Source organism: Clinocottus analis, unplaced genomic scaffold, assembly GCF_023055335.1.
Source record: "Clinocottus analis isolate CAN_PGR_092001 unplaced genomic scaffold, fCliAna1.0.p SCAF_2, whole genome shotgun sequence".
NCBI classification, from domain to species: Eukaryota; Metazoa; Chordata; class Actinopteri; order Perciformes; family Cottidae; genus Clinocottus; species Clinocottus analis.
In genome coordinates, this window is record NW_027175931.1 from 22,890,122 (window position 1) to 22,903,761 (window position 13,640).

Consider the following 13,640-nt stretch of genomic DNA (forward strand, 5'->3'; position numbering starts at 1 on the left):
AATATACACTCGTCAGGGAGACCGGCCCGCTTTGCCGGTGTCGGGAAGATAAAATATCCGTGACAACTTGTTTGTATCGCAGGAAGACAGAAAAAAAAAGCCATTTTCTCACACTGCGAAGCACTTAAGGAAGGCACGTTTTAATCAAGCCCCTCAGTTTTGTGTGGACGAATTTGTGTGAGCCGCGTAAATGTCACCTCGCCAGATAGCGTGGGCCACGCAGCACCTTGTTTCAATTAGTTTGGGGATGGTGTTTGCTGCGGAGATGGCACCAGCGATGGTTTGTCACGTGGGCCGAGGCAGCTTTCTCCAAGGACGTGTGTGCCGCAGATATGGTGTCGCTTGTCAGAATCTAATGAACAGCTCTCCCATTTTAATCAATCCTCACTCTCGGAGAAAAATACCAATAAAAAGAGGAAGTCTGAGGGGAAAAAGGACAAGAGAGGATAATGGAGGAGGAGGAGCTTCATGTGATGGGTGTCGTCTTGGCGAACACCTCTCTCAATCCCATTCAGTTCAGAAATCTCCCGAGAGAAAGTCATCAGATCTGATTAATCAGCGGCTGACTAACGAGCATCAGAGGCCGTGAAGAAAAAAAAACAAAACAAGACAATTAAACAGCCTCGCAATGAATGTTATTTTTGACAATTTGTTCTCGGCAGCTTTTAACCGTCCATCAAACGGTGAATTATGGCAGCTGGGCAGGCCGCAGGAAGTGGGCTGAAACCTGAAAGATTACCCCCCTCCCCCCCAACTTAAGAGAGCACAAAATCTTTCAAGTCTTTCATTGCGCTCAGCTTTTCCACATCACACTCAAACCTAATCAATGCTGCCATCTTAAATTTCCTCCTAGCACATAATAAGACTTGATGAATAGCTGTTTTGTCAGGATGGCCTTCCAATTATGTCATTATAACCACTGAGAACAGAGGTGTGTGTGTGTGTCCGTGTGTGTGTGTGTGTGTGTGTGTGTGTGTGTGTGTGTGTGTGTTTTCTCTCAGCAGAACACAGTTATGTGCATTGTGGCAGTATTTTCTTGCGTTCACCGCCGAGCAAATTTGTTTACACACTTGAATAATCTTTTCAACTTGATTTGATATTTTTTAACCTTGACACTCCCCACCACACACACACACACACACACACACACACACAGCGCTAATCTTTGTGAGATGGAGATGGGAGCCGGACCGAGTGAAAGACAATGCATAATTCCCGGCGCATTACCGGGATCAGCTGTGAAGGATAATGTCGGAGCAGCTCAGGGTCACGCCAGTGAGCCAAACTCTTCTTTCGGTGAATCCACTCCCTTTGGCGCCAACTTTAATCGCCGTTTGTCGCAGCTGAGGTGCCGAGTTGCTCCAGAGAGCGGCGGCGCGGCCGGCTCTGCTGCAGGCCTCCACCGCTCAGGTTAAACTGGATAGAGTGAGAGCGTTCTCATCAATTTAGCGAGAAGGCGTGAGGACGGATCCTTCTGCGAGCGCAGACGACCGGCGCCGACATCTGTTCACGCTCGCCTGAACGAGCAATAGTTTGCTCCCGTGTGAGCAAATGAAGTTGATAGAGAAGAGGTGGGGGCATCTTACCCGCAACGTGAAAATGAGATAAATAAAACATAGGCAGTCCGATGGAAATATACATAAATAAAGGTTTCCATGTGATGGAAGGAGATGCTTCAGTGGGTTCAGTAGGGGGGATTTATTTAAAGACACAAAGTGGATTCCAGGAATGAGCTCCTGGGAAAACAGAAGTTGGAGTGCAGTGGCAGAGGGAGATGATGGAGGAGAGGACGCGATGCTGTGTCCATGCCTCTCTGTAACTGCTCACTGCTGCAGGGAGGCAGCGTGCTGGCGAGAGAGCCCGACCTTATATTTAATAAAACAAAGTCCCTACCTGGACTTTTTCTCTGTTTACTCAACCACTTGAAATTTGGGTTTTTGGCTCCGCATACGCGATGCAAGCAAACGAGGCCATCACCTAGAACATTAGCTGTGTCTATATAATTATGGCGAATGCTTGCCGCCATGTTGGCAGGAAAGCAGCAGCGAGTTGTTGGCAGCGGCAGAGGGAGCATTTCTCAGCGAAAATTTAAATTACCGAGGAGGATATGTTACTCTCAGATGACATGTTGTAATTGTCTGAAAAAAATGAAATAAAAACATAGAGCGACAGCTGGATGCATAACACGCATTTTTAGATTCAAATTAAATTGTCGTAGCTACAATTAAATATTCATTCGACATGTGTTGCCTTCGTTAGTCTTCAAGTTGCAAGATATTCTTTCTAAAAAATCACTCTCTGGTTTTCCTCTCTTCCCCTAACAGCTGGGATATAGATGGATTACAGATCCAATGGAATGGACCCTTTCAGAAAAAAATTCATTAAAAGGAAACAGTCGCTCTTATTAGCCCGCCCTTTCAAATTCAACTACTACTCAACTTCCTCCGAAACGTACGATTAGCTCCTCCCCGTCTCGAGTTGCATACAAGATGGTACGGGACCATTTCACAGGACTTGAAGGCAGACTTTGGGGGGGGGGGTTGGCGCTCATTGTTATCAGGTGAGCAGCAGACGCGTCACCGCGAGGGTCCGTCGTTTCCTTCGCGGGATCGCTATCCGTGCGATAAAGCACCCTCCAAAGAAACGAGTGCTGCGCCATACATTGCTGACATCTAACAGCAGCGCGGCTCCACGCAGCCATTCGTCTCCTTTCTCTCCTCCTGACAGAGACAAGAGGCATTATGATGTCAGCTTTGCAGTGGCTCCCCCAGCAATGTGAAATTTGTTTGTCTTCGCCTGTCACGGTGGAGTCTGTCTCAATCTGCGCGCTGTAGCACATTTGCAGTGTCTCACCTCGCCGCTTGCATTATTCATAGATCCAAAGGCCATATGTGTATGTGTATTTATAAATATATATATATCATGTGAATATCGTGTTTATCACTTGCAGCGGTCGGGTTGTGGGGAGGCTCGTTCAGCATTGTGGTCTCCCTGCTTGTTTCTCATCACACTTTAGATTCCCAATCAGGCAGCTGCAAACCCCGGAAGGATTCGGTTCTGCGAGCCGATGGAGTGACTCTCTCGCCCCTCACCCACACACACACACACACACACACACCTCCTGTCATCGCTTCGGGAGGGTCCGCACGCTGCTCAGATCCTGCCAAGAATACACCTCATTATCCAAATGAGACATTAGCATGAGCCGCTCCTTTGCTTGCACACCATAGGCCGCCCCATAAAGCCTCTCTAGTGCTGCACTGTGCCCGGGAGAGCACTGAGGGGGGAAAGACAGTGTGGCTGCATTTCGCATAAAATGGAAGGAGGAGCAGGAGGATGCTCCTCACTGTGTGAAGGAATCTCTTTTTCATATTTATTATTTGGAGAAGGAGACATAGTCTGGCTGTGGGAGCAAAATGGAAATGTCACCAGGGGAGGGCACGTGAGAGCGGCGCAGCCGAGCTCGCGTTGATTTATCTCAACGTTTGTTTCTGCCCGGCTTGCTGTTTCAGCTCTCTGGAGGATATGCAGAGGAGAGGGATGTGGCAGACAGATGGAGCAGGGTGTGGATTGGCTGAGTCCCCTTCGGCCCAGCTCTGCTCTTCCGTTTTCCTCCTCCTCCTTCCTTCCTCCTCCTCCTCGCTGTCCACCCAGTGTGGTGTTGAATCCGTCATGCCGCCCTGAGAGCCTGATGAAGTAGGTCAGACGCTGTCCCAGGGTCTGACCACTGGCTCCAGAGTGCTGCGTGGTGATTCACTCGTTACACACACAGCTCCAGAATAACAACAAGGAGACGGCGGGAAGAAATAACAACAAGAAGGGGACGGAAGAGAAGCTGCGGGTTTGGATGGCGATTTTCAACAAACAGCGCCCCACCGACCTCTACTCCACCGGCTTAACGCCTTCCAAACACGCCGATTAGTTTGCTGCACGTCCGCTGAAAGTCGTCCTTACAGCACTTTCTCTGAGCACCGCGGCCGCGTGCGCGCCAGCAGGGAAACGTAGAGATGCATTAATAATGCTACCTCATGTGCAAACATGATTCCTAAAAGAGCATTGGTGTTAAAATGCCGGTGTAAATATTCATTGCTCATTAAAGGCGTATTAAGAGTGATTATCTCAACCCGTGTAGCACAAAATAACCATATTACATCAACGAGGGCCTGAAACACGTTGCTCTCCCAAGTCTTTTGGAAACAGAACTGTTTTCCAAGTGCTTAACAACATTGATGTGGTCTAATTCATCATCTTAGTCACGCTTCTAGTTGCTGTGCCTCTTAGTGTTTACTTAGACTATAAACAGCCACAAACATAATTCCGAGACTGTGAATGTCCTCGGTCACCAGCTGGCGGAAAGAGAGTCAGGGGCGCCATGCTGCTTCTGCGCCCGTCCATGTTGCTCAGAGGGGACCGCCCTCGGAGTCGTTGTACGTATCACCGCAGATGAAGTCTGTTTTTTGGGGGGGGTTGGCAGCGTTTTCTCCTCCGGCGGCCCATCCGGTGCCTTTCACCCGTTTTTTATTTCTATATATTGTTCGCAGGGAAATTGAATTTGAATTACCAGTCAGAGGGTCGTAAAATGCCTCGTTTACCGACGTGCGAGGAAAGCTCGGGCCTCTCTGTTCACTCGGCGGGAGCGGCGAGAGAATCTGTTAAACGGACGGGGGGGAGAAAGCGGTGGATGTTTGGGAGGCGAGCGAAGAAGAAGAAGAGCTTCGCCTCGGCTCCCCGGCAGCATATTAAATTTCCGTCAGTGACGAGCTTTCATTCGTTGTGGCAGCATTACATTTCCATGACTTCACAACCACTGGCACATTCAGACAGGGGGAGTAATGAGGATCGTTGGAATCACTGAACTACTGCGTCTTCCTCGATTGTCTCCACCTCCCCCCTCTCCGTCCTCACCCATTCATTATGCCATCCTCTATTTGCCGTTGTCACTCCCCAAAGCCTCTCAAAGGCCCTCGCTCCATCTTCTTTTATTTTCTTTCTTCTCCCCCTCACCCTCCCGCTTCCTTGTTGCCACTCCTCAAACTCTGAGTAGTCCTCTGTTTTCTTTTCATCCTGTGTTGTGTGCAGCTTGTTCCTCATTTAGTCACATTAAGACACCACTCCCCGCACCGCTCTTTTGAGATCCCCTCTCATTTTCCCAGCTGCTGTCATAACACCTTGTCCGAGTGATTGCGCTAAGTCTCAGGAATGTTTGTACCTGCCTCTCGCCTCCTCTTTGTCGTGTTCAGACACGACTGGAGCGCACCCAGACACTGTAGCTGCAGGACAGAGTTGTGATACAGTTTCTCTCCCTTGTTTGTGTTAGAATTTTTTCCTCTTTCTTTTTTAAAGCCCCGCTCTGCTTCAGACGTTCCTCTCCTTCAGTCTCTTTGAACGTTTGCTGCTGCTGGTTGTGTTGTACTGTGTACTGTGTGTACACTGAAATGCACACACATAAGTGCTTCGTGTGTGTGTGTGTGTGTGTGTGTGTGTGTGTGTGTGTGTGTGTTGTTTTCTGAAGCCACAACTCTGCCACTCGGCTGATGTGTCATTCCCACAACAAGATGTCAGCCTTAAAAAAAAAAGAAGAAACATTTCACATTTCTTTACCGTTTGTTTCCTCTCCTGTTGAACACAAATGAAAACCCTCCATCCAGTTGTGGAATGTTAAGGGTGGGTAAATCATCCACTCGATCGAGGCAAATTGTCTTTCAAAATACCGTGATTAATGTCAAACGAAACAGCGTTCAAACATTCGCCGCCGTACTTCACAGTATCCGCTGCCTGGATGCATCTTTCACGCCTCTCCTTTGAATTATTGCTTCTCAGAGCACATCTTGGCACCTATTAATCTCAATAGTTAATTTTAGTGGTTGCTACTCAAGGTTACCCCGCTATCTGCATATTTCCAGCGTGGCGTTAATAGACGCTGCCTTTTGTTTCCACCCAACAGTATCAGGCCTGTTGTGCTGCTTTGAGGTCTTTTTTATCTCTCTGTTGGCAGGTGCTGCCGGTAGCGTGAGGCAAACGCCTCTTCCTTCCCACGTGCTGTCAAAAGACCCTGCGGCCCCCCGACCATTTAAAAAAAAAAGTATTATTAGTGTTTTTGTAATGTGATTAGCTTGCACCACGGCCACTCTGATTTTGAATCTTCTCATTCACACAGAGGAGACAAATACCCGGCGCGCTGGCGAGATCACTTCCCTTCCTGTTATCTCCACACGTGCGCGTGAAGGCGGCCAGTGGGCTGAATGGGAAGGCGGTGCGTTGATGTGACCTTGCGTGGGGGGAAGCGAGCGCTGAGTGGGAGTGTGCCGGATAACGCCGCGAGAGCCTCCTTTTGAGTTTCAAAATAAAAGGGCCGTGTGTTCCGCCGCGGCACTGAAGTGATCCGTTGGGCGCTTTAATGCCGTTCTCTGAGCTGCTTCTTCTTCCTGTAATAACGCACCAATGCTCCTCTCTTCCATCCCTCCAGTACATGCTTCAATGCCAGCTTCCTCGGAGGTGGATGTGCTAGCCAAAAAGCAACAAAAATACCTGAATGTTTACAACTGCTTTCATGTCTCCGGTTTGTAGGAACTATAACACGTTAACGCTCGCAGCCTTTAAATATGGGTGTCAAAAGGTGGCGTCACCTGATCCCTTATGGAAAACGGATGTGATGGAGAGCGCCTTTGAAGCATCTTCTTTTTTCACTGCCACTCCTTCTGTAGTTTTAATGCTCCGGCCTTGTGTTCGCCACCTCTCTAAGTGGTAAATATCGAGTCTTGGCAACCTTCGAAAATGCAACGGCATAGGGCCGCCTAATTAAGATTGAATAAGGGGCCAATGTGAGGGGAAGAAGCATCCTAGCTGAGGAAGGCAGTTAATGGTAAAAGAGAGGATTTTCTCTCTCTACTTGCCTCAATCCTCTGGATTTTCTCTCCTTTTTGGACTTGGTTGGGAAGATGTATTTTCTGGAGACCAGGGGGTGACCTGGCGGCGCTCTCTCATTCATGTGTGTAATGAAGGTCTGTGTCTGAATAATCCCATTAGGTGGTCAGATTAAAACCTGAGCTGATATTTGAGACTGTGCCCGGCACCGCTTTCAAAATGTGAGAGCTTTGCTGCCTCGGCCCCGGGAGAGCAGGCGAGGAGGAAGAGCAGCTGAGGAGAGCGGGCCGTGTTTGGGAGGTCGCTGCTTTGGACTGATAGAGTGCCATATTGTAATGAAAGCAGAGCCGAACGGCTTCGGCGGCGCCTCTGCCGAGCCCAATACTTTTTTTTACCAGAGTTATGCAGAGATTTATCAGTTCGGCAAAAAAAAGAAGTCGACTAATCGAGCGCAATGGTTTTGATTCAACTGCGCAATAATACAGAAAAACAATGTTCTGCCCACGTGGGATACTTGGCGATGATGATCTCCTTTGAACTTTTAGGATTGCTGAACAGAAACCTTCACTTTGCCTGATTAGTCTCCACTTTCAGACAATCTCCCAATCCAAATGAACCGTAATGGTGTACATGGAATATAATAGTATCCTCTAAACGGTGTAAAATGTCTTCCACTTAAGATGTTAAAGTTAGATCAATCACACTGATTTGCTCAGATCTCGACTGATATTTCCTCTGAGAAGACGGCTGACGGCGCTCGTCTTGGTGGGACGGTAATAACTCAGGCTGAAATAGCATCAAAAGCAGTAAATCTCTACCTGTGCACCGGCCGACTCGTCGTACCTTGTTGCATAACCGAGTCTGTGGTTCGGCCTGCGCGAACGGGGAAGCTCCACCTCTCGTTTTTCCTCACCGCTTCGCTCTCCCTACTTTCAGTCCTCTCTCCCGCACCATTTGTTTCGGAGATAGGTGGTTTAACTCTTTGTTGTTACCCCTCCTCCTCCTCCTCCTCCTCCTCCTCACCGCCACCTCTCTGTTGGGGATTTGGCGTTGGAGCCATTGAAGTTAACGTGCCTCTGCTCTGCAGGTTTAGACAAGCGCTACCTGCGCGATCGGAGCCTTTGATCACGTTTCACAGTCGACGGCTCTCTCCGTCTCCGCGCTTCAAGGAGCTTTGCGCGTTTTCCAAATGTTCTGTTTTTCTTCTCTTTTTTCTTCATGCGAGGCGTGTGTAAGAGACACGGTTTCCAACGCTCAGAATTTATCATAATCAACAACTGTGCTCGTCACAAGCGTCCTTGCATTCCTGTTAGGAAGGCTGCGGGTTCGCTTAAAAATAAAAATATAAATGGATGCAAGGTTTCATTTGAGCTCACCATCGTGGTGACTTCAACGCAAGGCAGAAACCCAGCCTCTCGAGTCGTAGTTATTGTTTGTCTCTAGCGAGCTGTTATTCATTGTCACTGCAGATTAGAACACACTTTTGACTCTGATACTTTTCTCTTTACTGAGCGGTACGCCTTTTCTCTTCTTCTTTCTTTCTCTGCTGTGTGCCCTGCTGCTTGAGTGCAGGAGCTTCGTGCTTATCAGCTCCCTTGATGCATGATGATGTGTATTCTCAGCTGCTGTTTAATCATCTCTGGCAGTGCTCTTTCATTTCATTACCGCCACACCGATGATGAAGTCGGCTACATGTCATGTTGCACTATTTTAATGCTGGACTGTACCGCAGTGTGTCATCCAATGTGCTCACTTTGATCTTGTGTGAAACCCCAAAGAGTTGAAAGTGTGACCTGAAAGGCCACGACCATGAATTAATTCTTCCACAGCTCTGTTGATTAAACTGTCTCATTTTCTTCCGCCTTCCAAACAAAAAGGAAATGATGGCTAATGCACACTGACAAACATCCTTCATTTTCAGTCTCTCCGCTCGTTCTACTCTTTGATGGTGTTGTGTTGTTCCATGTCTGAAACTGCATGCCACTGTTAATGACTGGAGCCTCGCCACGCTCGGGGAGGGCTCTTCTGGGGTTGGGGGCCGGGGGTCCTTTCCTTTTCCCTTTGCTTTTCCGTCCTTGTCTCCCTTACTTCATCTCTCCTAAAAAAAAATCTGCACCTGCACAAATGCACCTCCTCCCACCAGAGCACTGACACACTCCCTTCCATCTGTCTTTTCCTACCCAGACTTCCCTAACAACTCGCTCAATGGGGGCGAAGAGATCCCGCAGGAGCAGCACAATACAGGTGCCGCCATCGGGGGCGCTGTGGGGGGCGTGGCCCTGTTGGGCGTGGCGGCCATACTGCTCTTCGTATTCCTGCGCCGCCGCCAGCGCACCTTCAAGGGGGACTACAGCACCAAGAAACACGTGTTCGGCAACGGGTACAGCAAGGCCGGCGGCCTGCCCGCTCACCCGCCCATGCCCAAGAACCTCCAGTACCCGGACGACTCCGACGACGAGAAGAAGCCCGCCCAGATCGCCGGCCCCGGGGGTTTCGAGGCGAGCGAGCGCGATTTTGACGGAGCGCCAGAGGACCTGAAGAGGCCCTATTTCACTGTGGACGAGGGGGAGAGCCGAGATTATGACGAGCGGACTCTGGCTTTCCAGTATGACCCTGAACCTGAGATAGCCGACGATATGATCTCTCAAACCGACGGCTCTGTCATTTCTAAGAAAGAGTGGTACGTGTAGTGGCATGCAGCAACCAAACCAAACCCGAGACCTCCACCCCCACCCATCCCCACCCCCCACACCCTTTGCATTCCACTGCACCCTTCACCTCCATCTCGACCCTCCTCGCCCCCTCTCATTCGTCAGACTGCACCTTTCACTGGCCCATTCCTCTTTTAGTCGACCTCGTACCCCCTAGGTACCAGGTCCCCTCTCCCCTGACTCCCCCACCACCACATCATCCAACTAATCTCAATTAGGAGGAAAAAAAGTCAAGCGGCCATTTAAAGTGTTAGCGACGTCAACTTCTCAACATGACAGCATTAGTGTCAGATCAGGCGAATGGGCAAAGAGTATGAACTAAGGTATGTAAGAGGACTGAACGTAACGGACACGCAAGTCCAGGGATGTGACCGAGATCCATCAGTGCTGGTGTAATATTCTTTTGTGTGTATTTTCTCATGTTATAAATGTACTATATGTGTAAAAAGAGACTGCAGGTTGAGGTTTTGCGGAGCACACTTGTGAAAGTCTTACACTGGATGTGCGATTTTTTATTTTTTATTTTTTTTATTAATGACCATTGCCGTTTTTTGTTATTTTTATAATGTCTTTTTGTATGATTTTTAAGTGACCAGCAGATTGAGAGTTCAATGTTTGACATGATTACAAGTGGAATTGTAAGTGTTTGTAATTTTGTGGTCAGATGTTTGAGAGAAAGAGGGAAAAAAGAAGCCACACAGCACCTGTACCATTTCTCCAATTGTGCACTGGGGTTAGCGTCCATGAAATGACTCATTTTTGTATATTCACAGCATTGAAAGCAAATGTGTTATTGCTCTTTTTCCAAAGACACACTTAGTCCTTCTTGAACCCCCGAGCACCCACTACCACCACCACCCTAAGCTTGTTTGTTCGTTTATAGAGAGTAAGTCAGTCTGCAGGGCCATGTGGCAGATTAATATTGAGCATTTTCAATATTGTTCCCAAATGTCAGTCACGTCTAATCAGTTTCCACATCAGTGAACGGGGGGAGAGAGAAGGGCTGCAACAGTTTCTAGTCTTTTTTCTCCAGTAGTGCATCACAGTCGCATCCAAAAGAGGTTTTGGTGATCCTCCGTGTCCACAGAAACTTTCAATATTGCTCTGAAATGTCATGATTGTCATTTGACTTGAACAGGTTGGCCTTTGAACACAAGTTCTCCATCATACCACTACAATGAAATGTCTTTATTTCTGTGCGTGTGTGAGTGTGTTGAGTTGTCATGATTATGTTTGCTTCTGACCCTTCTTTTTTCAAATGGATGTTAGAGAAAGGGGGCTGTGGATTTTGCCAATAATGTCTCTCCTTGTGTGACTTGAAGAATTGTCTCGAGTCTCCCCCTCCCGCCCCCTGCCTCTCTCCACCGCTTACACCAACAGCATTTCTATGAGGAGTCGTCCATGGAAACACAAAGGACATGGATGGGGGGGAATGTCAACAGATGCTTTAATTTGCATCTCTGGAAAAAGAAAAAAAAACATTTTAACAGTAAAGGGAATTAAGAACATGAAGGTGGCCATGCTGGAGTATAGAAGAGGTCACCTGCTGCTTTCATTAGTTTATATATATATATATATATTATTTTTTTCTTTAAAAAATAATTTCAGTTTTTATCTGAATCTACTGTCACAAGGCAGAAAGGTCCATGAAACAATAATCAGCGAAAAAGCATTCGCTTCAGACAGAAAAAAAAGTTTATTGTGAAATATCAGAGGCAGAGAGGTAAATCCGTGGATATAAACGATATGAATACTATATCAAGCCTTATTTTATGCATGTTTTTCTTTTTGTGGAGGTGTGTACGTCGCTTTTCTTTCTGTATCAATTCCAGTGCGCTTCTCCTCGTTTGCAGCTCTAAAGACGACACTTTGTCAGTGTCGTCCGTATTGACAGATTCATGAGTTCATGGGCACGCGGTACCCAGGAACAATATTGCAGTTAAGTCATAGAAAAAGTATATGAATATATATATATAAATAAATTCAAAAAAAATAACTTCTCTGAGAGCAGATCTCTCCGTCAGCTGGAGATGTATGAATGTTTTACAGTCCATGCTTGTCTACTGTATTGTTTTAGATGAGCATGTTTCTCACAAGCCTCAATTTATATAGTACTTTCAACACAAATTGACATCGCGAAAAGGGGAAATATAACGTTTTGATGAAAAAAAAAAAAGTGTTGATTTCAGTTTAGTTCAGTTTTGTTTTCTACTGCCTTATTTGGGGTTTTGGGTTCAGTGTATCCACGACAGTTCTTACAACGTAAATGAGGTTTGCAACCAAAAGCATCAGAGTGGGAGAACTCAACCACAGCCGCAGGGTTGCTTCAAGCAAATCACAATTAGGATGCCTTTTAGTTTATTGTTCACCTGTAGGTGAACTGAATTGCTGTAACTTTTCGATTTCTCATAGTTTGCACGTGGCAGCATAAGACAAACATTTTTAATATTTTCTTCTTGCATTCAGTGCCTATCCAAGTCAGTTGCTGCTCCACCCGTTTAAGTTATTCACGCCGTAGAATGACGTCATTGAGTAATATTGAGATATGACACGGACTGCAGAATCAGACAAACGATGGTTCTTTACTTGCAGTGGGTTGTGGGTAATACAGTGGGGCTCCAGCACAATGCTAACAAGCTGTCTGTACTTGATCTTTAAATCAATTGATCTCTTAAAAGCTGCATTCATTGCCACTTTAAAGTTTAATGACAGCTTAATGGTGACACAGCACTTTTTTTCTCCCCCCTCCCCTCCCGGCCAGTCAATACTGGATTTAAGTCCTAAAGAGATCAAACTTTCGCCACTTAGTCGCACATCGCTGGCCTTTCAAAGCACAACAATTGTAACACTAATCGAGTGAAAAGAGATTGAATTAAAATTAAAAAAGTGGCCCAAAGAAAAGATCAACTCGACTCTCTCCTGTCCCCCTTTTAAAGCACAAGTGTAAGGTTTCATCGTACGCTTTTCTTGCATCCGTCATGAAACCACTGCCACACACTTGCCTGATTTTAGAGGATGAGAAATCTTTCAGATCGGAGTCGACGTTCTGTATACTGGTAGATGTGAACATTGTCTTCATTTTGTCAGGGTGTTATGAGTTCCTATTTTGTAATACTGAGTGTACTCCATTCCATCCTAATCTACTTTTTGTATTCAGTATGTTTAACATTCCACTGTAAATACTGTACATATGGTTGAGATTATAGTTGGGATTTATTTAGGGACAACTGCGTAGGGACCCTGTTCAAGTAAAATATATCAATTTTGACTGCAAGCCTCTAGAGACTCGATGATGGATAGATGAAGCCAAAGTCCCACCAAGCAATGCTCCTCCGGTACGTTTTCGATATGCCACTAGCGGCTTTGCTGTCATACAAAAGGGGTGACGCATACAGTTTGTCCATTTAATGTTATTGAAAGAAAATCTAAAAGAGAGAAATTGTCTGTACGCAGCCATGTGAATGTATATTTCTGAGGGTGTTACAAATATGAAAAAAAAAAAAAAATCTCCTGTCCAATTGTGACGACCCAGTGAAGTAACTTGTGTTTGTTTTAAGCATTAAATTAGTTCATTAGTCAACAATGTTCTGTTCCAGTTCAGTTCACTGGGTGTTATCTGATTGAATATTTGGTTTACGTCTGCAACACATTTCTTGTCGCTGTGTTTTGATCTTGTTAGTTGCAGCTCTTTCCCAATAGTGTTGCTCGGTAATGTGTATCTGGCGCCTCGTGAAGGCGCTTACTCAGGTTTGATTTTGCAGCATCATCACCTCCTGTGACAACATGTTCTCGTTCCTTACTCGCCAAATACCGACGCTTGGTCGACTTGGACCGCGTCTTCTCAAAAAACAACCTTCGTCTTCACAAGAAGTTAGGTCAAGCAACAAAACCGCTTGATGAGGGGGCGTGAGGGGGGGGGGGGAGAGGGGGAAGCGCGGTCGATGTTAACTTGCCTGATTCACGAACGTCTCGTGTGATTAGCAAGTCCCGTTGATTGCGAGAGACTAACAAGTCACGTGACTAGCAAATTAGTTGAGACACTCACTTGATAAGCAGGTGCCATTG

The 13,640-nt window shown here is 46.7% G+C and overlaps 1 protein-coding gene across 3 annotated transcripts in view; it reads left to right on the forward strand.

Annotated features, from left to right (window-relative positions):
• nectin1b (nectin cell adhesion molecule 1b) overlaps positions 1 to 13,640 on the forward strand; it is a 144,821-nt gene that overhangs the window by 60,970 nt on the left and 70,211 nt on the right. The window contains exon 6 of one of the 3 annotated variants that reach the window (XM_068584653.1): positions 9,049 to 13,471. The exons of the other annotated variants lie outside the window; for them this stretch is intronic. Coding sequence (XP_068440754.1) covers positions 9,049 to 9,554 — 506 coding nt within the window. The 3' untranslated portion in view covers positions 9,555 to 13,471. Of the gene's footprint in view, positions 1 to 9,048; positions 13,472 to 13,640 lie in introns of those variants that run through there. 3 annotated transcript variants of the gene reach the window in all.